This window comes from Mauremys mutica, chromosome 15 (assembly GCF_020497125.1).
Source record: "Mauremys mutica isolate MM-2020 ecotype Southern chromosome 15, ASM2049712v1, whole genome shotgun sequence".
Taxonomy (NCBI): domain Eukaryota; kingdom Metazoa; phylum Chordata; order Testudines; family Geoemydidae; genus Mauremys; species Mauremys mutica.
This window is the reverse complement of record NC_059086.1, coordinates 33,930,532-33,958,405: the sequence shown is the minus strand read 5'-3', so window position 1 is coordinate 33,958,405 and position 27,874 is coordinate 33,930,532. Positions and strand designations below refer to the sequence as shown.

Genomic DNA, 27,874 nt, shown 5'->3' with positions numbered 1-27,874 from the left:
GAGTTTCCCACTGCGCAGCCCCCTCTGCTTGCACTGCTCCACCAGCTCATACTTGCGCTGCGTGGCATACATCTTCCTGCTGGCCACTCGCAGGCCGGGGTGCTCGCCGCTCCCCATGGGTTCCAGGGGGGACCCCTAGGGTGCCAGTCCTTGAGGTCACCCCCTCTCTGCCAGGGTCGAGCAGCAGCCTCCTCCGCCCCTGGGATCGCTCGCTGTGATCCCCCAGGGGACCCTGTTACTGCAAAGTCCTTCTCTCTGGTCACACTCGCCCAGGGGTGAATCGCCCCTTCGTTTTACTGCTCCCCAGTCACTTACTGCAGGAAGCGCCGTCCGTGGGGTGCAGTCGATCCCACCGCTACCACCAGTTGTCACGGAGTGTAGGGGAGTCAGGCCCTGCACCCCCGGGCTGCCTGCGATTCACCAGGACTCTCAGCCAGCCAGTAAAGCAGAAGGTTTATTTAGACGACAGGAACACAGTCCAACACAGGTCTTGCGGGCAGAGATAACCGGATCCCCCCCCCCGGTTAGGCCCATTTTGGGGGCCTCACAGCCCCCCTCGGGGATCAGAGCCCTTTCTCCCTGCTCCCTTGTTTCCCCAGCCAACAACAGTCTGCCCCACCCCCTCCGGCCCCTCCTCTCTCCCCCGTTTCCCGGGCTAGGAGGTCACCTGACCCCTTTGTCTCCTACACCTTAGCCAGCACCTCTGCAGGGAGGGGCCGGGCCATTAGTTGCTAGGCGACAGAGTGTCAGGCATTTGTGCTGCTGGAACTTAGGATCTGTACCCAGCCCCCAGTGCGAACAGTCCCACTTCGTCACAGGGGTGCAGGACCCGGTGGCTTCCCCAGGACCCTGCCTGGGCGGACTCGCTGGGGGAAGCGCACGGAGGGGCAGAGGATGCTGAATGCTCCAAGGAGAGACCCAGGAGGTGAAGCCGTGGGAGCTTCTTGCCCTGCAGACAGGCTGCTACGAGGGAGAGGAGGCTCCCCAAAGTCCTGCCTGGCTTGGTGGGGAGCAGCTCCAGAGCATCGTCCGGGGACTCCGTGAAACCTCCCCTGCTGCTGCCCCTCACCATAGCCTCACTGGGGATGGGGCCAGGGCCGGCTTTATAACCCATGGGGCCCCCTTAGAATACTCAGCGGCAGAGCGTCCGCTCCGGGTTTTCCACGGCACCGAAATGCCGCCGAAGACCCTCAGAGCGGGGCCCCCTTAGGTGCGGGCACGGGGCCCTCTTCAGCACGGGGCCCGATTCCGGGGAATCGGGTGAATCGGCTTAAAGCCGGCCCTGGAAGGGGTCTGCCCCTTGCCCAGCGTGGGGCAGAAGTGGGGGCTGCAGGGGGGAGGGGGTGGATCACAGGGTCAGATCTCACCAAAGCCCCAGCAGCTGCTCAGGTGAGAGGGGTCCACTCCAGATGTCCATTTCCTGGCCGGAAGTCCCCTTGGCGTCTCCTCCAGGTGGGTGCCGGGGACGGGAGAGAGGGCTCCCAAGCACGTGCGTGCGTCCTCCCCCATCCCTCTCCCCCTCCTGAGCTGCTCCAGCAGGCTGCCGGCCGCTGCTCTCTACAGCCTTAGGCAGAAGCAGCGGCCGGCAGCACAAGCAAGGGAGAGAGGCAGGGGCTGTGTTTTTTCAGGCAGGGAAGCTCTGGGGCGGTGGGGGCCAGGGCAGAAACCCGGCTCCAAACATTGATGGAGCAGAGCCCCCAGCCTTGAATATTCCTGGTGCTCAGGCACCACGAGCCCATATAACCTGCCGCCCCTGGTCTTCCAGGCCAAGTCCTGCTGTTCCCAGGGTCCCAACTCAGCTGCCTCTGCGTCCCCCAATCTTAGCCCTGCCGGTGCCCCTCACTCCCGGCCCGCAGCCCCCTGCTAGCCCCACCCTCCCCCCTCCAGCCCTGCCGGTGCCCCTCACTCCCGGCCCGCAGCCCCTGCTGGCCCCGCCCTGGTTTAGTGCAGGTGCTCAAGGTCAAGGCAAAGGGGGCAATTCCCGCTTTCTTTTGTGATCAAAGCAGAGGAAAAGCAAACACGAAAAATTCCTCCTTGGAGCCAGGACAATCCCTGGGGACCCAGTGACCCTGACAAAGGTTGGGGGAGTCCCAGCCCCACTGCTCCCACCACTAGAGCCCACTCCCCTCCCAGAGCCAGGGAGAGAACCCAGGAGTCCTGGATCCCAGACTCCCCTGCTCTAACCACTAGACCCCACTCCCCTACCAGAGCCAGAGAGAGAACCCAGGAGTCCTGGCTTCCAGCCCCCGGCTATAACCACTAGACCCCACTCCCCTCCCAGAGCCGGGGCGGGAACCCAGGAGTCCTGGCTCCAAGCCTGGCTAGTGTCTCGATCTTGTGTCTTCCAGCCAGTATAAGGGTCTGCGCAGAACCAGGCCACGACCAGCCCACCTAGGGCAGGAAAAGGGTCGTGGGGGTCGATCACAGGGGCTGGGAGCCAGGACTCCTGGGTTCTCTCCCTGGCTCTGGGAAGGAAGTGGGGTCTAGTGGTTACATCAGCCAGCACCACCCCCCCTTTTTCATTCCCTCCTTATGACCCCCCCATCCCAATGGCCCCCAGCTCAGGGCCCATTCCCGAGACACAGGGGGGCAGGAGGGTCCCCACTGCCCCGTCTCTCCCCCGCCCGCCTGCCGGGCCTCACCTGGCTGCAGGATCCAGCCCCAGGAGGCCAGCGGCTTCCACGGGTCCAGGCTGAGGTGGCGGCTGGGCCCGGGCTGGATGGGAGGGGACCCGCCTCGGGCTGGGGAGGGCCCGTGGGTCCCTGCCCCCAGGGGTGGGGACTAGGGAGAGGCCGGACGGGGCCGGGCGCCAGGGGTTGGCTCCCAGCCTCTGCACTGCCCCCCATGTCCCTCCTTACGGGGCAGGGTCACGTAGCGGAAACCTGGAGCCCCCTGGGGAGCACGAGCCCCCCCAGCACCGCCCTGGGGCCCCCCCGACTCCCAGGGGAGAGCGGCCCCTGCTGAGCCCCGAGCCTGCTGGTGACACGGGGCCCCCTGGTGGAGCTTGGGAGCTCTGCAGGGCAGGGACAGCAGCTCCTGCACCCCCCCCCACTCTAACCACTAGCCCCCACTCCCCTCCCCGCTAGAACCCAGGCGTCCTGCCTCCCAGCTCCCCCACCTGCCCCCACGGGCTCTTGGGACAGACACAGTCGCTTTTAGAAAAATCTTTATTCCAACCATGTTTTTTTCCCCTTAAAAAGGGGATTTTCTCCCCGTCCCCAAAAAAAAACCCTGACACAGACGCCCAACTGAGCTCCTCCCCCTCCCGCGAGGCCCCACCCCCAGAGGGGGGGCTGGGAACCCCCTCAGGCCCCACCCTCCCTTCCCCAGAGCTTTGCACCCTGTGCCCCTAGCACCAATTCACCCCCCCACCCTGGGATCAGCTGTGGGGGTAGGTCGGGGGGGTGCGAGTCACCCCATATTTCCAGTCCCAACCCCTCCTCCAGTGCAGACCCCCCCCCCGCCCTGGAGAGACACGGCTCAGCAGGTGTAACAGCCTTAGCGTCCTCCCCGCACCCCCCGCCCGGAAGAACCCAGGTGTCCGGCCACCCTCTGCCTTGGCAGGGCCAACCCTGAGCCCCAAGGGGGGCTGTGGGGAGCAGGGGCGGCTGAATGGGGTGGGGGGGAATCTCTCACCAGCACAAGCCACGTGGGAGTTTCAGGTCAGCTGGGCTGGAACAGGAGGTTCCCCCCACCCTGTCCGCAAAGCTCGGGCTCTGCAGGCCCCACGGCGGGGGTGGGGGGCAGGGAAGGGGGGGCTGCACCCTGGCTCGGGGTGGGGTTGCCTGGATGCTTCAGAAATGGCTTCGCCTCCCTTCCCCAGTGAGGTAGGTAAGTGTGAAACCCATTTTGCAGATGGGGAAACTGAGGCACAGGGGTGACGTGACTGGACCCAGGTACAGCTGGGGTTGGGACCCAGGAGTCCTGCCTCCCACCCGCCCCTTCCCCCTCACACCCCACTCCTGTCCCACAACTGGAGTCTGACTGCAGGAGTCCTGGCTCTCAGCCCTCCCCCCCCAACCACTAGACCCTACTCCCCTCCCACAGCTGGAGCCAGAACCCAGGAGTCCTGGCTCCCCCCCACCCCCATCTTCTACTGCCCCTACTATCCTTTGGACCCAGCCCCCCACTACAGAGAACCCTAAAGACTACGTCATGCAATCGGGGTGCGGGGTGTTCAGAACCCCCTTTAACCAGCCTGGGGTCACCCCCCCCCACCCTCCCAAGCCAGTAAGGGAGCAAGGAACACAAAGCTCTGGGGAGTGCTAGAAATTAATCCCTTTGGGGGCCCCCCCCAGATCAGCCCCCAGGATCAAAATCCACCAGCTGGGCCTCAAGACCGAAAATTGATGCGATCGCAAACGACCCCAGGAGCTTTCAATGCAGTCAGGCCAGACCCCTTTTTCGGGGGGTTGGGGGGAGCCACCTGGGCCCCCCCCCATGGGGAAAAGTTTATCAAACACGATTCTCCCCTCACCCCCTGACTCCAGCAGCTGGGGATTGAGGGAGAAAAACCGCAGAACTAGCACCAGAGATGGAGGAGGGGAGAGGAACGGCCCCGGCCCCGGCCCCCCCTGGGGTTAATCGGCCCTTGCTCCATTGGGGGCTGGCCCCACTTAGTCCAACGGAGCTCCGGCCCAGTGACACCGGGGGGGGGCGGGGGATCTGGCCCTTCCAATCTAAACACAAGGGACGCCTCTGAGGTGAGGACGGGGGGATCAAACCGAGCCCCTAACGAGATCAACTAACGAACTCACCCCCCTGTACAGCCCGGGGGGGAACCCAGGCGTCCTGGGCCGGGCAGCATCTGAACGCCACCCTGTGCCCCCGGCCGCAGGGCTGGCCTGCCGAGGGCTAAGGATGCTGGGGAGACGGGGGCCATGGGATTTGGGGGTGCCCTGTGTGTAGCTCCCAACTCTAGGGGGTGCATGGGGATGCCAGGCAGTGGGCTGGTGCCTCCCCAGGGCATCTGGCCCGGTCCCCACCGAAAGCCTGAGCCAAGGTCTGGGTGTTGTACACGGCTGGGGGCAGGACAGGGCAGACCTGTGCCCCACGGCCGGGGGGGGCAGGCGGGGGGTGGGAGTCCCCCCATCCCCATGCCCAGTGCCCCACTTTCCAACCACTTCTGACTCTGGGGTGAGATCAGGGCCTGGCACCCTGAGCCAGCTGGTCCCCTGGAGCCAGGCCAGCGCCCCCCAGGGGGGACAGGCCCCGAACCCCATTCCCTGCCCCCCTGAGCCAGCCAGTCCCTGCCCTGGGGCCGGACCCAGGCCAGCGCCCCCTAGAGGGGACAGGCCCCACGTCCCAGGAGCCTGTTCGCATCCACTCCCCTTATCAGGCCTGGGGCCTCCTGTCCGACTGACTATAAATAACCCCCCAGGGGCCCGGTTCCACCCCAGGCCCCCTGGGGGGGGAGGAGCTCCGGAGAAGCTCTGTCCAGTGGGGCAGGTGGGCGGCGGCTCAGTGCAATCCCGTGGGCTGGGGGGGGGCAGGCAGGTGAGGAGGGAGCTGGGCCCCTCCTGGCCCCAGAGCCTCAGGCCGACTCCTCGCTGGAGGCCACGTCGAGGGCGATCGAGCCGTGGCTCACCACCAGCCGCAGGCGTTTCGGGGGGGCGAAGGGGTGAAAGGTCACCGTCCGTTTGGGCTCCTGCTCCGCCCGGCGCGGCCTCACTGGCTCCAGGCGGACGTGGGCGTAGAGGGAGAGCTTGGGGTCGTCTCTGCCCGGGGGCGCCTGGCTGGCCGGCCGCCGGCGGCTCAGGGTGGGGGGGTGGGGCCTGGCAGGGGGCGTGGCCTTGGCCTGCCGCCGGGCCATGCTCCTGGTCCGACAGACCAGCTGGCTGGGGGGCTGAGGAGCAGGGGCGCGGAGCTCCAGGCCTCCACCAGGGGGCCCTGAGTCCCCAGCATGGAGCTGTGTCCCCCCAGCGCAGAGCTCCAGAGCTCCACCAGGGGGCCCTGAGTCCCCAGCATGGAGCTGTGTCCCTCCACCAGGGGGCCCTGAGTCCCCGGCGCGGAGCTCCAGGCCTCCACCAGGGGGCCCTGAGTCCCCAGCACGGAGCTCCAGAGCTCCACCAGGGGGCCCTGAGTCCCCAGCACGGAGCCGCGTGTCCCCAGCACGGAGCTCCAGAGCTCCACCAGGGGGCCCTGAGTCCCCAGCACGGAGCTCCAGAGCTCCACCAGGGGGCCCTGAGTCCCCAGCACGGAGCTGTGTGTCCCCAGCAGGGGGCCCTGAGTCCCCGGCATGGAGCTGCGTGTCCCCAGCACGGAGCTCCAGAGCTCCCCCAGGGGGCCCTGAGTCCCCGGCGCGGAGCTGTGTGTCCCTAGCGCAGAGCTTCAGAGCTCCACTAGGGGGCCCCGTGACCCCAGCCCGGAGCTCCAGAACTCCGCCCGAGGGCCTTGGGCACGGCCGAGTCTCCCGCAGGCCCTGTCTGAGGCAGCTCCCGGCGGCTCTGACCCCGTGCAGCCCCCCAGCCAGGGGGGATTGCGCCCCAGAGCCCTGCCCTGCCAGCCCCCTGGGCAGCCTGCCCCCCAACTCCATGTGGGTCGGGCCGGGCGGCGTGGGCCACAGGACACCCAGGCCGGCGGCCGTGCAGCAGCAGCTGTTGTCCCGCTGCGCCCGGCGGCGTCTGCGCAGGGAGCGCCGGAGGCCGACGGCGCCGGCCGGCGCAGAGCCAGGCTGCCTGGCCCTGGGGCGCCACCACGGCAGGGTGACCCAGAGCGGCCTCCGCAGCCGACAGCCGGCGCCCCCGGCGGCCCGGCAGGCCACGCAATCGTGCAGGGGGATGCGCAGGTCCTGCACCGGGCCGGCGCCCAGAGCCGCAAGGGAGGCGGCCGGCCCGCGGCACAGAGCTCGGAGCCGGGAAGCTGCAAGAGGACAGAGAAACAGACGTCAGGGAAAGGCGCCGGGACGCGGCCCCTCTGGCTGGCATGTGGGTATCCGGGATACCCCCCCCCCGAGCTCCCCCAGGCCGGGGCACCTACCGCAGCCACGCTCCCTCCTGCGCCGGGCCCTGCGCCGCCGCCGCAAGCTCTGCTGCTGCCCCTGTTTGCAGACCCGCCCCTTCCAGCGCTGCAGCCGCCCGTCCGTCTCCCGCAGCAGGTATTTCTTCTGGGCTGAGGTAGATTGCGAGGGGGCCTTTTTCCGCAGCCGGAAGGCGCCTTCCCCCTTCCTGAGGAAACAGAGACCTGGCAGACTGGAACCCAGGAGTCCTGGCTCCCACCAGGCCCCCCTCCCCTCCCAGAGCCAGGGCAGAACCCAGGAGTCCTGGCTCCCTGCTCCCACCACTCTCTCCACTAGACCCCACTCCCCTCCCCTCCCCTCCCAGAGCCAGGACAGAACCCAGGAGTCCTGGCTCCCAACCCCTCTTTCCAGCTCCCCCACCTCTCACAGGTGCGGCATTCACACAGCTCGTTGTTCTCCCCGAAGAAGCCGTCGCCATAGAAGCAGGTGATCTCATCCTCCGGCTCGATGTCCCTGAGTACCTTGACGCAGGCCGTGTTCCCCTCTGTCGGGACGAACTGGGGGGACAGGGGGCGTCAGCCGGGGCCCCGCTGGGAGACGGGGCGCAGACACGCCCACAGGACGGGGGGGGGTCACAGCACCTATCAGCTCCATCCCCCAAAGCAACGCGGCTCTCCCCCCGACACCCCCCAGCGGCTCGTAGCAGGGGTCTCAGAGTCCTTGGCTAATCCACCCTAAGTCCCAATTTACAGATGTGGGGGGCACTTCTCCTTGCACCTCCCTTCCCCGGGGTCTCACATTCAGTGGGGGAGAGCCCAGGAGTCCTGGCTCCCAGGCCCCCCCCGCTCTAACCACTAGACCCCACTCCCCTCCCGGAGCCAGGACGGACCCCAGGCAGCCGCCTTACCTTGCAGTTGGGCCTGCAGTCTGGCGGGTTCCACGGTGGGACAACAGGAGACACAAGAGAGAGAAGCCAGAGACGAGGGTCAGACGCCTCCGACTCCCCCAGGCTCAGAGCAGATCCCCCCAGAGCCCCCAGCACCCCGGGGTGAGCTAACCACAGGCTGCTGCTACAGAGAGCGGCTGAAGCCAGAAGGGGGATACACGTCCTGCCCCTCTAGGGGGCGCCGGCTCCCACCGGGCCCAGGCCAGGGACTGGCTCAGGCAACGGGACATGGGGCCGGGTGGGAGGGAGGCTTGTGTCTGTGCAGATCTCAGCGAGAACTCGGGGCTGCGGGTCGGGAGCGGGGGGAGGAGCCCAGGGCCGGGGGGAGGAGCCCAGGGCCGGGCCGGGCCGGGGGGAGGAGCCCAGGGCCGGGCCGGGCCGGGGGGAGGAGCCCAGGGCCGGGCCGGGCCGGGGGGAGGAGCCCAGGGCCGGGCCGGGGGGGGCCGGGGGGAGGAGCCCAGGGCCGGGCCGGGGGGGGCCGGGGGGAGGAGCCCAGGGCCGGGCCGGGCCGGGCCGGGGGGAGGAGCCCAGGGCCGGGCCGGGCCGGGCCGGGGGGAGGAGCCCAGGGCCGGGCCGGGCCGGGGGGAGGAGCCCAGGGCCGGGCCGGGCCGGGGGGAGGAGCCCAGGGCCGGGCCGGGGGAGGAGCCCAGGGCCGGGCCGGGGGAGGAGCCCAGGGCCGGGCCGGGGGGAGGAGCCCCCCGCACCGTGGTTGATGAAGGCGGCGGGGCCCAGCCAGAGCTGGGCGCATTGCTTGCGCGTGGAGTACATGATGCTGAAGTCGTTCTCCCCGGCTCGGAGCAGGCTCTCGTCCGGCTCCGTCAGCTCCGCGATGCAGCCCACCAGCAGCTCCAGCTTGTCGTTCTTCCTCCTGCCGGGCGTTGGGGGACGAGTCAGGGGGGCTGCCCGGCCTTCCGCACAGCCCCCACGCCGGGCGCGATGGGGCCGGGCGCGATGGGGCCGGGCGCGATGGGGCCGGGCGCGATGGGGCCGGGCGCGATGGGGCCGGGCGCGATGGGGCCGGGCGCGATGGGGCCGGGCGCGATGGGGACCCCCTCTGGGGTGGGGCGCGAGGCTGGGTATACAGGGACCCCTCCGCAGGACACGGCCCCTCTGGGGTGGGGCAGGGAATATGGGGACCCCCCCGCCCAGCTGGGCTGCAACGCCTCTGGGGTGGGGTGTGGGGACTGGTTATTTGGTGACCCGTCGCCCAGCACTGGGCTGCGACCCCTCTGGGGTGGGGAAGGGGACTGGTTATTCGGGGACCCCTCGCCCGGCACTGGGCCGTGGCTGCTCTGGGGTGGGGAAGGGGGCTGGTTATTCGGGGACCCCTCGCCCGGCACTGGGCCGTGGCTGCTCTGGGGTGGGGAAGGGGGCTGGTTATTCGGGGACCCCTCGCCCGGCACTGGGCCGTGGCCGCTCTGGGGTGGGGAAGGGGGCTGGTTATTCGGGGACCCCTCGCCCGGCACTGGGCCGTGGCTGCTCTGGGGTGGGGAAGGGGGCTGGTTATTCGGGGACCCCTCGCCCGGCACTGGGCCGTGGCTGCTCTGGGGTGGGGAAGGGGGCTGGTTATTCGGGGACCCCTCGCCCGGCACTGGGCCGTGGCCGCTCTGGGGTGGGGAAGGGGGCTGGTTTTTCAGGGACCCCTCGCCTGGCCGCAGCCGCTCTGGGGTGGAGCAGGGGGCTGGTTATTCGGGGACCCCTGGCCCATGGGGGTGGGTGAGCGGAGGACCCCGTACCAGGACTTGGTAGACACCACCTGGGCGCCGTTGGTTTCCAGGGAGTAGCGGCTGCACGGCAGGATGGCGAAGCCGCTCTCCGGGAGAAAGATGCGGAGGTAGCGGAGTATCTGGGGAGAGAGGATGGGAGAGGAACCGTGAACTGGGGAGAGAACCCAGGAGTCCTGGCTCCCAGCCCCTGCTCCAACCACCGGCCCCCACCCCAGCCAGGCCAGGACCCAGGACTCACGTGGGTTTTCAGCGCCGTCTCCTGCTGGCGGCTGCGGCTCTTGAAGTAGGAGCCGGCCCATTCGCCCAGCATGAGGGCGCGGTAGGCGGCGTCCAGGTCCCGGCGCCGGCGAAACGCCTCCACCGCCTCCCGCAGGTGATGCTGCCTCCGGATGGCAGGGAGCGGGCTGGGGGGAGGGAGAGAACTGGGGTGCTACAGAGTCCTGACCACGGCCCCCCCACCCCACCCCAGTGCCCCTCACTCCCGACCCGCAGCCCCTGCTAGCCCAGCCCCGGGCTCCCCCCAGCCCTGCCGGTGCCCCTCACTCCCGACCCGCAGCCCCTGCCCCCCCCCCAGCCCTGCCGGTGCCCCTCACTCCCGACCCGCAGCCCCTGCCCCCCCCCAGCCCTGCCGGTGCCCCTCACTCCCGACCCGCAGCCCCTGCTGGCCCAGCCCTGCCGGTGCCCCTCACTCCCGACCCGCAGCCCCTGCTAGCCCAGCCCTGGGCGCCCCCCGCCCGCCCGGCCGGTGCCCCTCACTCCCGACCCGCAGCCCCTGCTAGCCCAGCCCTGCCGGTGCCCCTCACTCCCGACCCGCAGCCCCCCCCAGCCCTGGGCTCCCCACAGCCCTGCCGGTGCCCCTCACTCCCGACCCGCAGCCCTTGCTAGCCCAGCCCTGGGCTCCCCCCTCCAGCCCTGCCGGTGCCCCTCACTCCCGCCCCACAGCCCCGCCCTGACCTGACGTTCATCTTGTGGGTCTTGAAGCCCAGGTAGGAGTCGAGCACCAGGCTGGTGGCCAGGTCGTCATTCTCACACAGCTCCCTCGCCGTCACCCGCGTGGAGCCCATGGTCCGGCCAGACGCATGCTGCTGGGCACTGCCACTGTGCGGGGGGGGGGGGTGAGACAGCCAGCCAGGCCCAGCCCCAGGGCCCCACCCCGGGGGATCCTGCCGCTCCCGGGGAGCCTCAGCATCTCGGCCCCACCCGATTCCAGCAGCGTGGGGGGCACTTGGGGCTGGGCTGCGGCCCCTCTGGGGTGGGGCGAGGGAACTGGGTAGCCAGAGATCCCTCCCCTCCTCTGCTCCCCGCAGCCCCGTGCACCAGCGCAGAGCCCCCCCCCATCGCGCAGCCCGGCCCCCCCCGTTCCCTCCTCCCCATCCCGCCGCCCGGCCCCCCCCCGTTCCCTCCCCCCCATCCCGCCGCCCGGCCCCCCCCCGTTCCCCCCCCAATCCCGCCGCCCGGCCCCCCCCGTTCCCTCCTCCCCATCCCGCCGCCCGGCCCCCCGTTCCCTCCCCCCCATCGCGCAGCCCGGCCCCCCCCGTTCCCTCCCCCCCATCGCGCAGCCCGGCCCCCCCCGTTCCCTCCTCCCCATCCCGCCGCCCAGCTCCCCCCCCGTTCCCTCCCCCCCATCGCGGCGCCCAGCACCCCCCGTTCCCTCCCCCCCATCGCGCAGCCCGGCCCCCCCCGTTCCCTCCTCCCCCTCCCGCCGCCCGGCCCCCCCCGTTCCCTCCCCCCCCATCCCGCCGCCCGGCCCCCCCCCCCGTCGCGCAGCCCGGCCCCCCCATTCCCTCCTCCCCATCGCGCAGCCCGGCCCCCCCCCCGTTCCCTCCTCCCCATCCCGCCGCCCGGCCCCCCCCGTTCCCTTCCCCCCATCCCGCCGCCCGGCCCCCCCCCGTTCCCTCCCCCCCATCGCGCGGCCCGCCCCCCCGTTCCCCCCCCCCCCTCGCGCGGCCCGGCCCCCCCCCCGTTCCCTCCCCCCCATCCCGCCGCCCAGCGCCCCCCGTGCCCTCCCCCCCATCGCACGGCCCGGCCCCCCCCCGTTCCCTCCCCCCACTAGCCCGGGGGGCGCCGCTCAGGCTCGCAGAGGCCCCCCCCCGGGGGTTTCCCTGCAGCAGGGACCAGGAATGGGACAAAAACAACAAGCAAAGACCCTCCCGCCCCCCCGGCCTCGTGCAGCGGCTCATTACTGGCTCCCCTCGAGACCCCCGAGCCGGGGGGAGAACCCAGGAGTCCGGGCTCCCAGCCCCCCCTCTAACCACTAGTCCCTGCTCCCCCCCCAGAGCCGGGGGGAGAACCCAGGAGTCCGGGCTCCAGCCCCCCCCCGCCCCCCAGAGCCGGGGGGAGAACCCAGGAGTCCGGGCTCCAGCCCCCTCCACTCGTTAGACCCCAACCCCTGTCTCAGGCCATCGCCCCGCCCCGCCCCCCCCCGGGCTCAGACTTTAACAGCCCGGGTGGCTGGCGGCGGGGGGGGGGGGGGGTCCCTGGGGGGCGCCAGGGCGCCGGGGTTCTCGCCCCGGCTCTGGGCCCCACGTTCTCACCGCTCCGAGCCTCAGTTTCCCCGCTGTGGGCCAGGCGAGGGGGGGGGTTCCCGGCCCCGCCCGCGGCGTGTGGGGAGCAGCGCCGCCCCCCGGGCCTCGGGGGGGGAACCGCCCGGGGGGGGGGCAGCGCCGGGTCCGGGCGCGTCTGTGCAGCGCCGAGCACCGCGCGCAGCCCTGGCGGGGGGGGCTGAGGGGGCCCCGGGACGGGGGGGGGGGGTTGGGGAGGAACCGCCGTCGCCCCTCCCCCCGCGGCCGCTCGCGCCTCGCCTCACCTGCCCCAGCCGCCGCCGCCGCCTCTGCCCATCTCTCGCCCTCCCGCGGGGCGCTCGCGGCCTTCGCCCCGCCCCCCGCGCGGCCCATTGGGCCCCTGCTCGGCCCCGCCGCTTCCCATTGGGCCAGCCCGCCTGTCGGTCGCTGCTCGCCCCGCCCCCCGGCGCGGGCCCGCGCCTCCACCCTCCGGCTGCCGTTGGGCGGTCGGAGTGTTTGTCACCCGCTCGTCCCGCCCCCCTCACCCGCCCCGCCCGCTTTCGGCTCTTCCCATTGGTGGGAATAGGTGTCTGTCAATCCTTCGTCCGGCCCCTTCGCTCCCCATTGGGCTCCTGACAAGCAAGCACCGCCCATGCCGCCCTTACATCACCTCCTATTGGACTATTGGGTGCCAATCCTGTCCCTCCTGGCTTCTGGGGATCCATTGGTCCCTCGCCAGCCTCTCCGGCTACTATTGGTTCTTGCCCCTATCAATCTAATCTCACGCCCGCCCACTCACCGTGCTTTGACCACCTCGCTGCCTCTACCAGCGTCCATTAGCCGAAGTCACTGCCGATCATCCTATTCCCACCCCTTCCTTCCAGTGTCCTCTCTGATTGGTCGTACTCCGTCCCATTCTATTGGACAGTCAATCTGGCAATCACTGCGCTCTATCACACCCAGCCGCAAGCCCACCCATACTCCCTCCTGATTGGCCCTCAGCCTCTGATTATTGGGTCAGACATCTGCCAATCATCTATTGTTACCCAGGTAGCCCACGTGGGATTCTAGTGGGGCGGGGGGGGGTCTCAACAAAACTTTATTGATAGCCCCCTCAAGTGCACACCAGCTGTGGTTTGCTGTAGGCCCTACAATAAACACCTGGTAAACATATTGTCCACTCCTCATGGTGTAAATAAAGATAGACACAGGCAGATCGAAAATGAGGCCCGTGGGTCCGCAGCCAACCAACTTTATTGCCAGCCCCTCTCAGGCACATACAGGCCTTGCATTTTTGTAGGCCCTACAGTAAACACTGCATGAATATTTCTCAAGCTTTAAATTAAAAAAAGGAAACGGGCTCAAAACAAGACCAGCAGGTCGGCATTGCGCAAGCCCCTTTCAGGCCTTGAATTTTGGTAAACAAACATTCACCAGCGATTAAATCCAAGCGACGGGATTTCACAGGTGGGAGGGGAACCAAACTGGGGGCAGGGGAGGAAGGATCCTCAAAGTCACATGCTGAGACAGGTACAGAACAGTTAAGGGTGGGGAGCAGCTGTTAAGCCGGGCGAGGGGGTCCCTAGATAACTAGCCCCCGTGCTCCACCCCAGAGGTGGCGCGTCTCAGTGTCCCTGTATAAACCCATTCCTGGCTCCTGGACGCCCACAGGCCAGGCCGTGGCTGTTACCCCTCTGGACATGGCCAGGCCAAGGTCTCCAGACGTCAGCAGGAACAAGCTGTCGGAAGACTTGCACCCCCCGGCCCTGACGCCCTGGGGAGCCGACCGGGCTCGGCTGGGATGGAGCCTGCTGTCGAGTGACCCCCAGACCTCCCTGAACCACTGGTGAGGCCCAGATGAGGCTGTCGGGAGGGTGGGGGTGGGGCTCTGCTAGGGGCAGGCTGACTGTGGGGCGGGATACGGGGTCTTTCCCCACTAGGGGGCACCGCCTCTGATTTGCCTCCAGGCCTGGGGAGGGAGGGAGTGAAATCCCTGGGGGGATTCTGGCCAAGAAATCCTGGCTCCCAGCCCCCCTCCTCCTCTAGACCCCCCTCCCCTCCCGGAGCCGGGGAGAGAACCCAGGAGTCCTGGCTCCCAGCCCCCCCTGTTCTAACCACTAGACCCCACTCCCCTCCCAGAGCCGGGGAGAGAACCCAGGAGTCGTGAATCTGTGTTTTTAAGAGCATTCAACAATCTCCTGCCCAGCCCCTGGGCCAATGTGATGGTGGAGGGGGGCTGTGGGTACAGAGCCCTGCGTTGTATCGGAGGGAGCCCCCCCCCCCCGCCCTGTGGATAGTCCCTCCCAAGTACAACCCTCCACACCTGCACTTTGGCCCCAGCGAGCGCCCAGGGCTGCTCTCTGTCCCGGGGCAGGGCCATGCCGGGTGACCGGGCCCCTGTGCCCCCAGCCAGAGACACGGGGGCCAGGGCAGAGAAGCCGGGCAGCTCAGGGGATGTCTCTGTGACAGACGCTCGGTGGAGGGGTAGGTACCCATCCCCATATCTCATGTGAGGGAAACTGAGGCCATTGAGCCGGGGAGCTGTGCTCAGAAGTGGTAGAAGCAGAAAAGGAACCCAGGCTCCCAGCCCCTGCTGCTCTAACCCCTAGACCCCACTCCCCTCCCAGAGCTGGGACAGAACCCAGGCGTCCTGGCTCCCAACCCCTGCTGCTCTAACCCCTAAACCCCACTCCCCTCCCAGAGCTGGGACAGAACCCAGGCGTCCTGGCTCCCAGCCCCTGCTGCTCTAACCCCCGGACCCCACTCCCCTCCCAGAGCTGGGAGAGAACCCAGGCGTTCTGGCTCCCAGCCCCTGCTGCTCTAACCCCTAGACCCCCCTCCCCTCCCCTCCCCTCCCCTCCCCTCCCAGAGCTGGGAGAGAACCCAGGCGTCCTGGCTCCCAGCCCCTGCTGCTCTAACCCCTAGACCCCCCCTCCCCTCCCCTCCCAGAGCTGGGACAGAACCCAGGCGTCCTGGCTCCCAGCCCCTGCTGCTCTAACCCCCGGACCCCACTCCCCTCCCAGAGCTGGGAGAGAACCCAGGCGTCCTGGCTCCCAGCCCCTGCTGCTCTAACCCCTAGACCCCCCTCCCCTCCCAGAGCTGGGAGAGAACCCAGGCGTCCTGGCTCCCAGCCCCTGCTGCTCTAACCCCCAGACCCCACTCCCCTCCCAGAGCTGGAGACAGAACCCAGGCGTCCTGGCTCCCAGCAGGATCTGCCTCCTCCAGCCCTGATCCTGGCGGGGGCGAGATGTTTCTTGCTCCTGATTACACCCCAGCCAGGTGTCTCTGAGACACCCCCCCACCCAGCACTCCCTCCTCCCCAGGGCAGCAGCATGGGGCAGCCATGACCCTCCTGCATGAGGGGGAGGGACATTAGAGGCCTCCTGTGCCTTTAAATAGTGGGAGGGGGCTGGGGTGGGGGATGTTTTAAAGGACCCCCCCCCAGGCTAGAGCCTCTCTTTGGTGGGGGGAGGGAACCCAGCCTTCTGGAGAGGGAAGGAGTGGGGGGGCTCTCCCCCCTCACCAGCATCTCACCCCCTTTCCCCATTTAGGTCTTTGCCATGTGGGGCTGGGCCTTGCTCCCCGTCCTGCTGGCCATCTGGGGCACCGTGGGCTTCTGGGTGGTGTAAGTAACACGTATGGGGGGCAGGTGAGCCCCCCCCATTCTGCCTGGGTGGGGAATGGGGCCTGGGGCCTCTCCCCTCTAGGGGGTGGGTCAGAGGCAGGGCGCTGAGGAGGGGGTTTGATGGGGTGACTCTGAGGCCCTGAGCTCCTGCTCCCCTTCCCTTCTGGGCCTGCTCTGTCACACGCCTCCCTTTCCCCCCCAGATACGCCATGTCCGTGGCCAACGGGTCTGTGAACGTCACAGTCGGGTTCCCGTATATCAGGTACGTGGGTCAGATGCTGATCTCAGTCCCCGGGGTCAATCCGGAGTCACACCTGACTGCAGTGGGGGCAGGGCTGGGCTCTGAGCTCAGCCCCCGGGGTCAATCCAGAGTCACACCTGTTTGCAGTGGGGGGCAGGGCTGGGTTCTGTGCTCAGCCCCTGGGGTGAATCCAGAGTCACACCTGTTTGCAGTGGGGGGCAGGGCTGGGTTCTGAGCTCAGCCCCTGGGGTGAATCCGGAGTCACACCTGTTTGCAGTGGGGGGCAGGGCTGGGTTCTGAGCTCAGCCCCTGGGGTGAATCCGGAGTCACACCTGTTTGCAGTGGGGGCAGGGCTGAGTTCTGCAAGTGGTGGGGCAGGGCCAGAGCTCGGCCTTATCTGTTGGGGTCTCTCCCCTCTTTCCCCAGCACCTGCGGCTCCGACCCTCCCCAGAGCTGCATCTTCAGTCAAGTGCTGAATGTGGGGGCGTTCCTGGGTAAGTGATGATGGGACCAGCCACCTCTAGGGGGCGCCGGCTCCCACCTGGCCCCAGGGTGGGGACTGGCTGGCTCAGGGGGGCAGGGAATGGGGTAGGGGCCTCTCCCCTCTAGGGGGCGCTGGCCCCTCTGACCCGGACTCTCTCCCCTCCCAGTCGTCTGGATCAGCTGCCTGAGGTTCCAGCAGGTTCGGGACTGGGGGGGTCCCTGTGCCCTGAACGCGGCCGGCCTCTGCCTGGGGCTGCTCTGCGCCCTGGGAGCCTCCGTCGTGGGCAACTTCCAGGTACGGCACTGGGGGCGCTGGGGGTGGGAGGGAGGGAGGCCCAGCAGGGGGCGTGTGGGGGGGAATCGGGGAGGGGGGCAGTGGGGGGGAGGGGCGCTGTGCATGGTGGGGGGAGAGCGGAGGAGCGCTGGGGGGGGCAGCCCAGAGGGGTGCTGTGGGGGGGGGGTACCCGGGGGGTGCATGGTGGGGGGCACCCCAGGGGGTAAGTGGGGGTGCTGTGCAGGGGGGCAGTGTGGGGGGACCCCAGGGGGTGCTGTACTGTGGGGGGGCAGTGGGGGGGGCAGTGTGTGTGCTGTGTGGGGGCCGCTCTCCCACCTCCCCCTTCCTGCCCTGGCAGCAAAGTAACCAGCTGGAGACTCACTTGTTTGGGGCGTTTCTGGCCTTCGTCGTGGGCGTCGTTTACTTCTGGGTCCAGGCGGCGCTGACCAATCGGGTGAAGCCGCAGCGCGGCGGGCGCTGGATCGGACCAACCCGGTTCTGTCTCAGCGCCGGCAGCACGGCCCTGCTCGTGGCCAGTATCCTCGGTGTGAGGGGCAGGGCTGGGCGAGCGGGGGCCGCGGGTCGGGAGTGAGGGGCACCGGCGGGGCTGGGCCGGGCGAGCGGGGGCTGCGGGTCGGGAGTGAGGGGCACCGGCGGGGCCGGGCCGGGCAAGTGGGGGCCGCGGGTCGGGAGTGAGGGGCACCGGCGGGGCCGGGTGAGTGGGGGCTGCGGATCGGGAGTGAGGGGCACCGGCAGGGCTGGGCCGGGCGAGCGGGGGCTGCGGGTCGGGAGTGAGGGGCACCGGCAGGGCTGGGCCGGGCGAGCGGGGGCTGCGGGTCGGCCGCGAGGGGCACCGGCAGGGCTGGGCCGGGCGAGCGGGGGCTGCGGGTCGGGAGTGAGGGGCACCGGCGGGGCCGGGTGCGCGGGGGCTGCGGGTCGGGAGTGAGGGGCACCGGCAGGGCTGGGCCGGGCGAGCGGGGGCTGCGGGTCGGGAGTGAGGGGCACCGGCAGGGCTGGGCCGGGCGAGCGGGGGCTGCGGGTCGGGAGTGAGGGGCACCGGCAGGGCTGGGCCGGGCGAGCGGGGGCTGCGGGTCGGGAGTGAGGGGCACCGGCAGGGCTGGGCCGGGCGAGCGGGGGCTGCGGGTCGGGAGTGAGGGGCACCGGCAGGGCTGGGCCGGGCGAGCGGGGGCTGCGGGTCGGGAGTGAGGGGCACCGCCCGCTGTTGCCCCTTGACTCGGGCTCCGTGTTCGCTCTGCACGGGCTGGGGCTGCGGTCGGAAGCCGCCGCCTGCGAATGGACCTTGGCCCTGACCCTCTTCCTCCTCTTCGGCCTCTTCGCTGTGGATTTCCGGCACATCGAGTCCTGCTCCCTGCGGCTGCAGCGCCGGGCACCTGCCCCCACCCTGGAGCTGGGCGCCGCCTCCACGCAGACCCTGGCGCCCTAGGCCCAGCCCTGCCCGGCCAGGCGCCCCCAGGGCTTGGGGGCAGGGACCCTTGTGCCCCCCTGGGGCTGGATGGCCACCCCCAGCTCTTCCCCCCGCCCCCTGCTGGGGGCACTGCCGGGGGGAAGCTCGCAGCGCTGGGGGCTGGCTGGCTGCTGGGATGAGACTGGTGGAGCCTTGGTTCAGGTGTGCGGGGGGGGGAATGTTCAGAGAGCCCCATATTCCCCCCCCCGGGGGACAGAAGTGCTCTGACCCCCCCCGGGGGACAGCAGTGCTCTGACCCCCCCCACACACACACACGGGGGGGGGGGTTGTAATAAATGTGGGGTTTCTCATAGCTGGTGCCTGTGCCACATTTGGAGGGGGAGAGGCTGGGGGGGGGCAGGGGAAGGAGCAGGGACTGTCCCCCCCCCATACCCAACACCGCCTGGCAGGGGCAGGGCATTGCTCAGAACGGGGGGGTGGGGGGAGCTTGCCAGAGCCAGGACTCCTGGGTTCTTTCCCTGATGCTGGGGGGGAGTGGTGTGCAGTGGGTAGAGCAGCGGGGGTTGGGAGCCAGGACGCCTGGGTTCTATAATCAGCAGGGGAGGAGGGGGTGGGGGTTACAATCCTTTCATCTCTCCATTGGGGGCGGGATACAGACCAGCAGCTCCCTCTGCCCTGGGTGCACCCCAGAGGCTCCCCCCCCCCCGTCATTGTCTGGTTCATCTACCCAGAGTGCCCTGGGGCCGGGTGGGAGCCGGCGCCCCCCAGAGGGGACAGGCCCTGGGCCCCATTCCCCACCCCCCGCAATTCCCCAGTTTCCTCCCATGTGGGTTTGCACCTGGGTTTGGTGGCACGGATGGGGGGGGCTGGGAAGGGGGGGTCCAAGTGGTGCGGGGGGTGGAGGGGAACAAACCCCTGTAGCCCCCTGGGGGATGGGGGCAGGTGGGGGAGGGGAATCCGGGGGGGCAGCACATGGAGAGGTGGGGAGGGGGCAGAGCCGGGGGGGCTGGGGGATGCCAAGGGGAGCAGGGGGGAGGGGGTGTAGGGGGAGGGGCTGGGACGGGGCTGTCTGAGCCCAGGTGGGGGGGGCAAACGGTGCGAGGCCCCCCCGGGGGGGTGGTTCTTGGTCAGTTTTTTCTGTTTGTATTTTTGGTTTTTTAGACCATCACTGAGCCCCAAGAGAGTGAAATGGGGGGGGGGGGCGAGTGAGAGAGACACGGGGGTTGGGGGGGGCAGAGCTCACAGGCACCAGCTCGCCAGCCTGCAGCCCAGCGCCCACCAGGATCGTCCCGGGGGGGGGGGGGGGCGGCAGGATTCCTTTAGAGCCCTGAGACCCAGCGACCCGAGAGGTGCCCCTCACTCCCGACCCGCAGCCCCTGCCGGCCCAGCCCTGCCGGTGCCCCTCACTCCCGACCCGCAGCCCCTGCCGGCCCAGCCCTGCCAGTGCCCCTCACTCCCGGCCCGCAGCCCCCCTCGGCCAGGCATGGGCTGTTGGCCCGTTGGAGAAGCAGTTCCCAGAAGCTGCTGCAGGCCAGGGCAGGTTCTCCTTCACTTCCTGTCCTGAACAGCCCCCGCGCCCCACCCCAGAGAGGCCGCATCTTATGGTCGATCCCAGGCTGAACAGGAATCCACGGGGGGCGGGGAGCAGGGTGGGACATCAGGTCCGGTTCGCTCCATGCTGGGAATCGGCGCATGGGGGGCAGGGGGGCTGGCAGAGAGGAGTGGGGGGGGTGGCACCTTCCCCTTTGAGCTACACCCATATGGCTCGGCGGCTTTGCTCCGGCCGTGCCCCCATGTAAACACTCTTAACCAGCTTCAAATTGGTTTAGTGTAAATCTGGTTCCATTTTCCATCTCCTTTTGTAGCCGGGGCGCAGAACCCACGCCGGGACCTGCGCGGGTGAAGGCGAGAGGGGACACCCCTCCCCACCCCAAGCCATGGGGTGGGCAGACGCTGCCCCACCTGCCTTTCCAGGCCTGTTACCTAGGGAGCGGGGAACCCCCCACACCCCGGCCTTGCCCCAGGCCACAGTGGGAGTGGTGCTGCTGCAGGCTAAACCCGTTTGATCTGGTGCCAGTTTGAACCTGAGTTTTAACCAGGTTTCAATCTGGTTTAGCGGCTTCCCTTGTAGGGCGGGCGGGGGGCTGGAGAGGGGGCGTGTCCTTAACGGGAGCTGGCTGAGGCCGGGTTCTGGAAAAGTGAGGTGGGCCGACTACGCCAGTTCAAACCGGCTTTCAGCCCCCCGGAAGGGGGCTTGGGGGCAGAGGGGCAAAGGGGTTGACGTTCACACCGGGTAAGAAATCGTTGTCGGTGGCTCATGGCTGCTGTGAAACGTGTTTACACTGGGAGTGGGTTTCACTCCGGTTTAACAACACTGATTTCGACCTGGTCTGCACCCACCCAAGGTGCATCGGTTTGGCAGGGACTCTCGTTCCCGGCCTAGGTGGAGCTGCTTTGGGGACCGGCGACGTGATGCGTCACCCTCCCACGACCCCAGGCTCCTGATTTGGCCCTGGGATCGTCCCCAGCTCAGCCCAGGGCCCCCGGCTGCTCGGGGGGAGCCGTTCCCCTTTGTATAAATCATTCACTGGACCCCGGGCCGGGCATGTGCTGAGCCGGGCGCTGGACGACCCGAGTTCCAGTCCCGGGTAGGAATCCGGCAGCCGACGGATCTGAACCTGGCCTGAATCGCTAGGCTAGTCGCTCCCTCCCCCAAACCGCCACCCCCCGGCTGGCTAGTGACTCAAATCCCACCGGATGCGGGGCAGAGCTGTGCTTTCCCCGCCCAGAAATCGTTGCTGCTACAAAGCCGGGGGAAGCGCGTCTACACTTGGGAGCGGGGAGGAGGTTTCACTCTGGTTTAACAACACTGATTTCGACCTAGTTTACACGTGCCCGTTTGCCGTGGCCCAGCTCAGGAGAGGGACCATTAAGCTCGGGAGCCTTCGGTTTTCAGGCGCCCGCAAAGGAGACGCGTCGAACCCGACAACGAGGCGAAGCAAGAAAAGACGCGGCCAGAGCCCACTGTTATTCCTCTGCCTTCTGAGCGTTTACCGGGGCCGGGAGGGGGGTTAAATGGCTTATAACGTGCGGACGGTTTGGTTCCCAGCAGCCGCCGTCATTCAGAAACCGGCGGCTCCCCCCCCCCGCCGCCCGTCCCTTTGCGCAACCGTGAAAATGGAAAGAAACGGCGGCTCCGGGCGGCTGAGCAGAAAGCGGCGTCGCCCCCCCCCAGGGCCTCGGCCGGCCGCAGCGAAGTCGGTTCCTTTCCTTGGCTCCACCGCGGAGGCCGGGAAAGCGCCGGTTCCCTCCCTGCCTGGCGCCGGAGCTGGGGCGAGCGCAGACGCGGCCCCAGGTTTCGGGGGACCGGGAGAGTTTCGCCCCACGGGAGAAAAAAGCCCCCCCCCTTCCGGGACCGGCGTGAGGGTGCGAACTGGCTTCGATCCAGCGTGGGGGACCCGAGCCTCCCACCTCGCTTCGCCGCAGCGGGGGGCGGGGGCCATGAAAGCAGTTTGGGAAGTAGCCAGCCAAGGTCTGGGGCGGATGGAACTGGGGCGCGGGGGGGTCGTGGGGCAGGGGAACGAGGGGAGGCAAGCGGAGGAGGGGTAACGAATCCACCTATCCACTCCCTCCCCATTCAATAAATTAAATTAAAATCTTGTCCCCCCCCGCCACCCTGGCCAGCCAGCCAGCCGCCCCCCCCAGCCGCCCCCCCCCCCGCTCAGTTTTTTTTCCTCTGTGGATTTTTTGTGGGGTTTCTTGTCATTTGCAGTTTCCTTTTCGTTCTTCTGTGTCGGGGGGGTGGGGGGGGTTGTTTGTTTTCAATATTTACAGGTTCACAGTATGGCCTGCTCGGACGGCGGCACCTGGTCAATTCCCCTGCGGCCCCCCCCCCAAAGCCCCGTCGGGGCGAGGTCCCGTCCGTGTCTTTCTTCCTCGGCTTCCTGCCCCGGCGCCGGCCGCAGGGGGCCGGGGCCAGAGTGGGGGGCCGGGCTCCCCGGGGGTCACGGCTGCTGCGGGGGCTGGGGGGCCTGCGTCCCGTTGGACGACACGAGTTTCTTTTCCTTGCACGAGCCGCGGCGAGGCTGCTCCGCGACGTCGGGGTCGGAGCGCCGGGAATTCGGGGCCACGCGGGTGGGGGTGCCCGGCGGGCGGGGCTGCTGCCCGTTCTTCTCGTCTGGGGGGGGACATGGATTAGGAGAGGGGTGCCCCTCACTCCCGACCCGCAGCCCCCGCTAGCCCAGCCCTGGGCTCCCCCCGCCCTGCCGGTGCCCCTCACTCCCGACCCGCAGCCCCCGCTAGCCCAGCCCTGGGCTCCCCCCAGCCCTGCCGGTGCCCCTCACTCCCGACCCGCAGCCCCCGCTAGCCCAGCCCTGGGCTCCCCCCGCCCTGCCGGTGCCCCTCACTCCCGACCCGCAGCCCCCGCTAGCCCAGCCCTGGGCTCCCCCCGGCCCTGCCGGTGCCCCTCACTCCCGACCCGCAGCCCCCGCTAGCCCAGCCCTGCCCCCCCCACAGCCCTGCTGGTGCCCCTCACTCCCGACCCGCAGCCCCTGCCAGCCCAGCCCTGGGCTCCCCCCCGCCCTGCTGGTGCCCCTCACTCCCGACCCGCAGCCCCCCCCCACGGGGCCCCGGAGCGGAGAGGCCGTGGGGCCGCACTCACCGGCCAGGGCCTGCACCGAGGGCTGGTCGTGGGAACTGAGCAGCTGAGCCTGGATCGTCTCCACAACCCGCTTGAATCGGCGGCTGGGACCTGGGGGGAGGTGAGAGGTTAAGGGGGGGGGGCTCCCTGGTTCCTGTGTTCTGGGAGAGATGGGGGGGGAGGGTCCCAGGGCAATGGCTGAGGGTGATGGGGGGCCTGGGGACGGGGGGGCCTGGGGGAGCAGAGGCCCTGGGGGCAGGACCCCCCAGGGGAAGGGAACAGGGTTCCGGGGGAGCGGAGTCCCGGGGGCAGGGAACAGGGTCCTGGGTGCCCAGGGGCAGGGAACGGGGGAGCGGGGGCAGGGAACGGGGCAGTGGGGGCAGGGAGCGGTGTCCCCAGGGGAAGGGGGCGGGGCAGCGGGGGCAGGGAACGGGGGAGCGGGGGAAGGGAACGGGGGAACGGGGCCCCACGGGCCGGGAGCGGGGGAGCAGGGCTCCGGGGGCAGGGAACGGGGGAGCGGGGTCCCGGGGGCAGGGAACGGGGTCCCGGGGGAAGGGAACGGGGGAGCGGGGTCCCGGGGGCAGGGAGCGGGGTCCCGGGGGAAGGGAACGGGGGAGCGGGGTCCCGGGGGCAGGGAGCGGGGGAGCGGGGTCCCTGGGGGCAGGGAGCGGGGGAACGGGGGCAGGGAATGGGGGAGCGGGGCCCCACGGGCCGGGGGAAGGGAATGGGGGAGTGGGGTCCCCAGGGGCAGGGAGCGGGGGAACGGGGGCAGGGAACGGGGGAACGGGGGCAGGGAGCGGGGTCCTGGGGGCAGGGAATGGGGGAGCGGGGTCCCCAGGGGCAGGGAGCGGGGGAGCGGGGTCCCGGGGGAAGGGAGCGGGGTCCCCAGGGGCAGGGAGCGGGGTCCGGGGGGCAGGGAATCGGGGAGCGGGGTCCCCAGGGGCAGGGAGCGGGGTCCCGGGGGACGGGAGCGGGGTCCCCAGGGGCAGGGAGCGGGGGAGCGGGGTCCCGGGGGCAGGGAATGGGGGAGCGGGGTCCCCAGGGGCAGGGAGCGGGGTCCCAGGGGCAGGGAGCGGGGTCCCCAGGGGCAGGGAGCGGGGTCCCCAGGGGCTGGGAGCGGGGGAACGGGGGCCCCAGGGGCAGGGAACGGGGTCCCCAGGGGCTGGGAGCGGGGGCCCCAGGGGCAGGGAGCGGGGCCCCGGGGCCCCACCTGAGATGAGGGTGAAGCTGACGGAGAAGACCCCGCTGTCCTTGGGGGCGGCCCCCCCCTCGGAGGCGCCGATGTCCACCTGGAACCGGACGGGTTTCTGGAAGACGGCCGGGCCCCCCGACGCCCGGTACTCGGCCCGGAAGCTCGTCTGGGACAGGACGCTGTGACTCAGGCTGGGGATCTGGGGGGCGGACGCGGCGGGTCAGGATCCCCACGGCCGTTCCCCGGCCCCCCGCGGCCCAGCCCCCTCCCCTCAGAGCCCCCAGCCCCCCGCCCCAGCCCCTGTCCATCGTGCCCCCAAACCCGGCCCCGCTGCCCCGCCTGGCCCAGCCCCCGGCCCCTCGCTCCCCGTCCCAGCCCCCCTCCCTCCCGCCCCCCGGCCCCCCACTCCCATCCCCCTCCCCCTCCCTCCCGCCTCCCAGCCCCCCGCCCCAGCCCCTGTCCATCGTGCCCCCAAACCCGGCCCCGCTGCCCCGCCTGGCCCAGCCCCCGGCCCCTCGCTCCCCATCCCAGCCCCCCTCCCTCCCGCCCCCCGGCCCCCTGGCCCCCCGGCTCCCCACTCCCATCCCCGTCCCCCTCCCTCCCGCCCCCCCGCTCCCCGCCCCAGCCCCCATCCATCATGCCCCCAGCCCAGCCCCCCGTCCTGCCTGGCCCCCGCCCGTCCCCGCACCGAGAGGAAGGCGTGGACGATGTCGGCCTTGACCGAGCTGAGCGGCTTGTCCCGGATCACCACGAAGATCAGCTCCTCCTTCTCCAGCGAGATGAAATTCCCGAACCAGGATTTCTTCGCCAGCCTGGGGGGAGACGGGGGTCAGGAGAGCCGGGGGGGGCAGAGCCGGTGGAGCGGGGCTGGGCGGGGGGAGCCAGGGGGGAGCCGGGACAAGGGGCAGAGCCGGTGGAGCAGGGCTGGGTGGGGGGAGATGGGGCCAGGAGAGCCGGGGGGGGCAGAGCCGGTGGAGCGGGGCTGGGCGGGGGGAGCCGGGACAAGGGGCAGAGCCGGTGGAGCAGGGCTGGGTGGGGGGAGATGGGGCCAGGAGAGCCGGGGGGGGCAGAGCCGGTGGAGCGGGGCTGGGCGGGGGGAGCTGGGGGGGAGCCAGGACAAGGGGCAGAGCCAGTGGAGCAGGGCTGGGTGGGGGGAGATGGGGCCAGGAGAGCCGGGGGGGCAGAGCCGGTGGAGCGGGGCTGGGTGGGGGGAGATGAGGCCAGGAGAGCTGGGGGGCAGGGCTGGGTGGGGGGAGATGGGGCCAGGAGAGCCGGGGGGGCAGAGCCGGTGGAGCGGGGCTGGGCGGGGGGAGCCGGGGTGGGGGGAGCCGGGGGGGAGCCGGGACAAGGGGCAGAGCCGATGGAGCAGGGCTGGGTGGGGGGAGATGAGGCCAGGAGAGCTGGGGGGGCAGGGCTGGGGGGCAGACGGGGGCAGGCGAGCTGGGGGCAGGGCTGGCGGGGGAGCCGGGGGGGGCAGGAGATTCGAGGGCCGGGCCGAGGGGGTGAGTCCATAGGCCCGGGGGGGGGGCGGGGGTTGGTGGGTGCCAGGGGGCAGAGACAGGGGGATCGGCAGGTGTTGGGGGGCGGAGGGGGCAGAGGAAGGTGTGGGGGGGCAGCAGGTGGGGGCGGGGGATGGGGCGGCAGTAGGGGGCAGGGGCTCAGGGGGGCTCTGGGGGGCCGGTCCCTCCCATACTCACTCTGGGGAGGACTCCGGCGTCAGGCTGGACATCTCCTCCGGGGTGGGGACTGTGGGGGGGAGGGGGGTTAGAGCCCAGAAAGAGCCACAAGCCCCCCCACCCCTGAGCCCCCCAGCCCAATACTCCCCTCCCCCAGCGGGGGGCCACACCCCACTGATTCCTGCCCCCAGTTTCCCCTCCTGCCACCCAGGCTTCCTACCCCCCCAGATCCTCCCATCCCGCTCTGTTCCCTGGCTCCCCCCACCCCAATGTGCCCCAGCCCCCCACTGCCCCCGTCCCCCCACAACCCCCCAATCCCCACAGCCCCCGGATCCCCCAGCCCCCCGCTGCCCCCGTCCCCCCACAACCCCCCGATCCCCACAGCCCCCGGATCCCCCAACCCCCCGCTGCCCCCGTCCCCCCACAACCCCCCGATCCCCACAGCCCCCAGATCCCCCAACCCCCCACTGCCCCCGGTCCCCCCACAACCCCCCGATCCCCACAGCCCCCGGATCCCCCAACCCCCCGCTGCCCCCGTCCCCCCACAACCCCCCAATCCCCACAGCCCCCAGATCCCCCACCCCCCCCTGCCCCCGTCCCCCCACAACCCCCCGTTCTCCACAGCCCCGGATCCCCCAACCCCCCGCTGCCCCCGTCCCCCCACAACCCCCCGATCCCCACAGCCCCCGGATCCCCCAACCCCCCGCTGCCCCCATCCCCCCACAACCCCCCGAATCCCCACAGCCCCCAGATCCCCCAACCCCCCGCTGCCCCCGTCCCCCCACAACCCCCCGAATCCCCACAGCCCCCAGATCCCCCAACCTCCCGCTGCCCCCGGACCCCCCACACTCCCCCCATCCCCACAGCCCCAGGATCCCCCAACCCCTCGCTGCCCCCGGTCCCCCCACACCCCCCCGATCCCCACAGCCCCCGGATCCCCCAACCCCTCGCTGCCCCCGGTCCCCCCACAACCCCCCGTTCCCCCCAGCCCCCGGTTCCCCCAACCCCCCGCTGCCCCCGTCCCCCCACAACCCCCCGATCCCCGCAGCCCCCGGATCCCCCAACCCCCCACTGCCCCCGTCCCCCCCCAACCCCCCGATCCCCACAGCCCCCAGATCCCCCAACCCCCCGCTGCCCCCGTCCCCCCACAACCCCCCGATCCCCACAGCCCCCGGATCCCCCAACCCCCCACTGCCCCCGGTCCCCCCACAATCCCCTGATCTCTGCAGCCCCCCGCTGCCCCCGTCCCCCCAGCCCCCCAGCCCCCCCCGGCCCCTCACCTTGCAGTTTCCGGCGGTGGAAGCGGGGCGACCCCAGGAAGCTGTTCTTGATGGAGCTGAGGCGCGTTTTCCAGGCCAGGCCGGCGGCCCCGGGGCTGGAGGGGGGGGTGCCCCCGGGGGTGCCCGAGGGGCTGTCCTTGGGCGTGTGGACGGGGGTGCCCAGCGGGGTGGGGAGGGGGCTGCCCCGGGGGGAGGGGTGGGGGGTGACCTGCGGCACAGAGGCGGGGGGGGGCTTAGTCGGGGGGAAGCGGAAGCGGGAGGGGGGGCCGGGGGGCGGGGAGGCGGCGGGGGGCAGCGGGAAGGGGGCCGAGTGCCGGCTCTGGTGCAGCCCCCGCCCCCCGGCCAGGCTGCCCTTGGCCGGCAGCGTCTGGGTCTTGGGGGGCCCGGGGGGCTCCGGCGTCGGGGGTGGGGAGGAAAAGACAGGGCTCTGGGGGGGGAAGGAGGGACAGAGAGACGCCCCCCCGGGGGGAGGGGGCGGGGGGGGAGAGCCGTGAGATGGGGTGAGCGTGAGGCGCGGCGATGACCCCCCAGCCCCCCGATCTACGCCCCCCATGGCCCCCCGCCTCTCCCCTCCCCCAGCCCCCCGATCTACCCCCCCGTGGCCCCCCACCTCTCCCCCCCAGCCCCCCGAACTACCCCCCCATGGCCCCCCGCCTCTCCCCTCCCCCAGCCCCCCGATCTACGCCCCCCATGGCCCCCCGCCTCTCCCCTCCCCCAGCCCCCCGATCTACGCCCCCCATGGCCCCCCGCCTCTCCCCTCCCCCAGCCCCCCGATCTACACCCCCATGGCCCCCCGCCTCTCCCCTCCCCCAGCCCCCAATCTACGCCCCCCATGGCCCCCCGCCTCTCCCCTCCCCCAGCCCCCCGATCTACACCCCCATGGCCCCCAGTCCCCCGATCTACCCC

At 70.7% G+C, this 27,874-nt stretch overlaps 3 protein-coding genes across 6 annotated transcripts in view; 1 reads left to right on the top strand and 2 right to left on the bottom strand.

Annotated features, from left to right (window-relative positions):
* Nucleotides 1-3,330: 3,330 nt before the first annotated feature.
* On the bottom strand, nt 3,331-12,494 carry KMT5C (lysine methyltransferase 5C). The gene is made up of 9 exons (XM_044988638.1): nt 12,438-12,494; nt 10,586-10,729; nt 9,870-10,035; nt 9,641-9,750; nt 8,609-8,772; nt 7,866-7,885; nt 7,379-7,515; nt 6,979-7,166; nt 3,331-6,861 (listed from the first exon to the last, which is right to left on the bottom strand). Exons 1-9 carry the CDS (start codon nt 12,467-12,469, stop codon nt 5,534-5,536), a joined length of 2,289 nt encoding a protein of 762 aa, XP_044844573.1. The 5' UTR covers nt 12,470-12,494; the 3' UTR covers nt 3,331-5,533.
* A 1,224-nt stretch (nt 12,495-13,718) lies between these two features.
* On the top strand, nt 13,719-18,500 carry TMEM150B (transmembrane protein 150B). 4 transcript variants are annotated; one of them, XM_044988618.1, is made up of 7 exons: nt 14,467-14,616; nt 15,684-15,757; nt 15,960-16,019; nt 16,425-16,492; nt 16,649-16,776; nt 17,114-17,291; nt 18,000-18,500. In XM_044988618.1, the coding sequence occupies exons 2-7, from the start codon at nt 15,693-15,695 to the stop codon at nt 18,197-18,199; spliced, it is 699 nt and encodes a 232-aa protein (XP_044844553.1). In that variant the 5' UTR covers nt 14,467-14,616; nt 15,684-15,692; the 3' UTR covers nt 18,200-18,500. The 4 variants fall into 4 exon arrangements, with proteins under 4 accessions (XP_044844556.1, XP_044844553.1, XP_044844555.1 ...); XM_044988621.1 differs by lacking the exons at nt 14,467-14,616; nt 15,684-15,757 and adding an exon at nt 13,719-13,978; XM_044988620.1 differs by lacking the exon at nt 15,684-15,757 and having other exon boundaries at nt 14,472-14,616; nt 18,000-18,499.
* Nucleotides 18,501-19,745: 1,245 nt separating this feature from the next.
* Nucleotides 19,746-27,874, bottom strand: part of BRSK1 (BR serine/threonine kinase 1) — a 9,090-nt gene continuing 961 nt past the window's right edge. Inside the window, exons 2-7 of the mRNA XM_044988341.1 lie at nt 26,969-27,176; nt 25,710-25,758; nt 24,701-24,824; nt 24,031-24,211; nt 22,842-22,931; nt 19,746-22,358 (exon numbers count right to left, since the gene is read on the bottom strand). Coding sequence (XP_044844276.1) covers nt 22,186-22,358; nt 22,842-22,931; nt 24,031-24,211; nt 24,701-24,824; nt 25,710-25,758; nt 26,969-27,176 — 825 coding nt within the window. The 3' untranslated portion in view covers nt 19,746-22,185. The remainder of the gene's footprint in view (nt 22,359-22,841; nt 22,932-24,030; nt 24,212-24,700; nt 24,825-25,709; nt 25,759-26,968; nt 27,177-27,874) is intronic.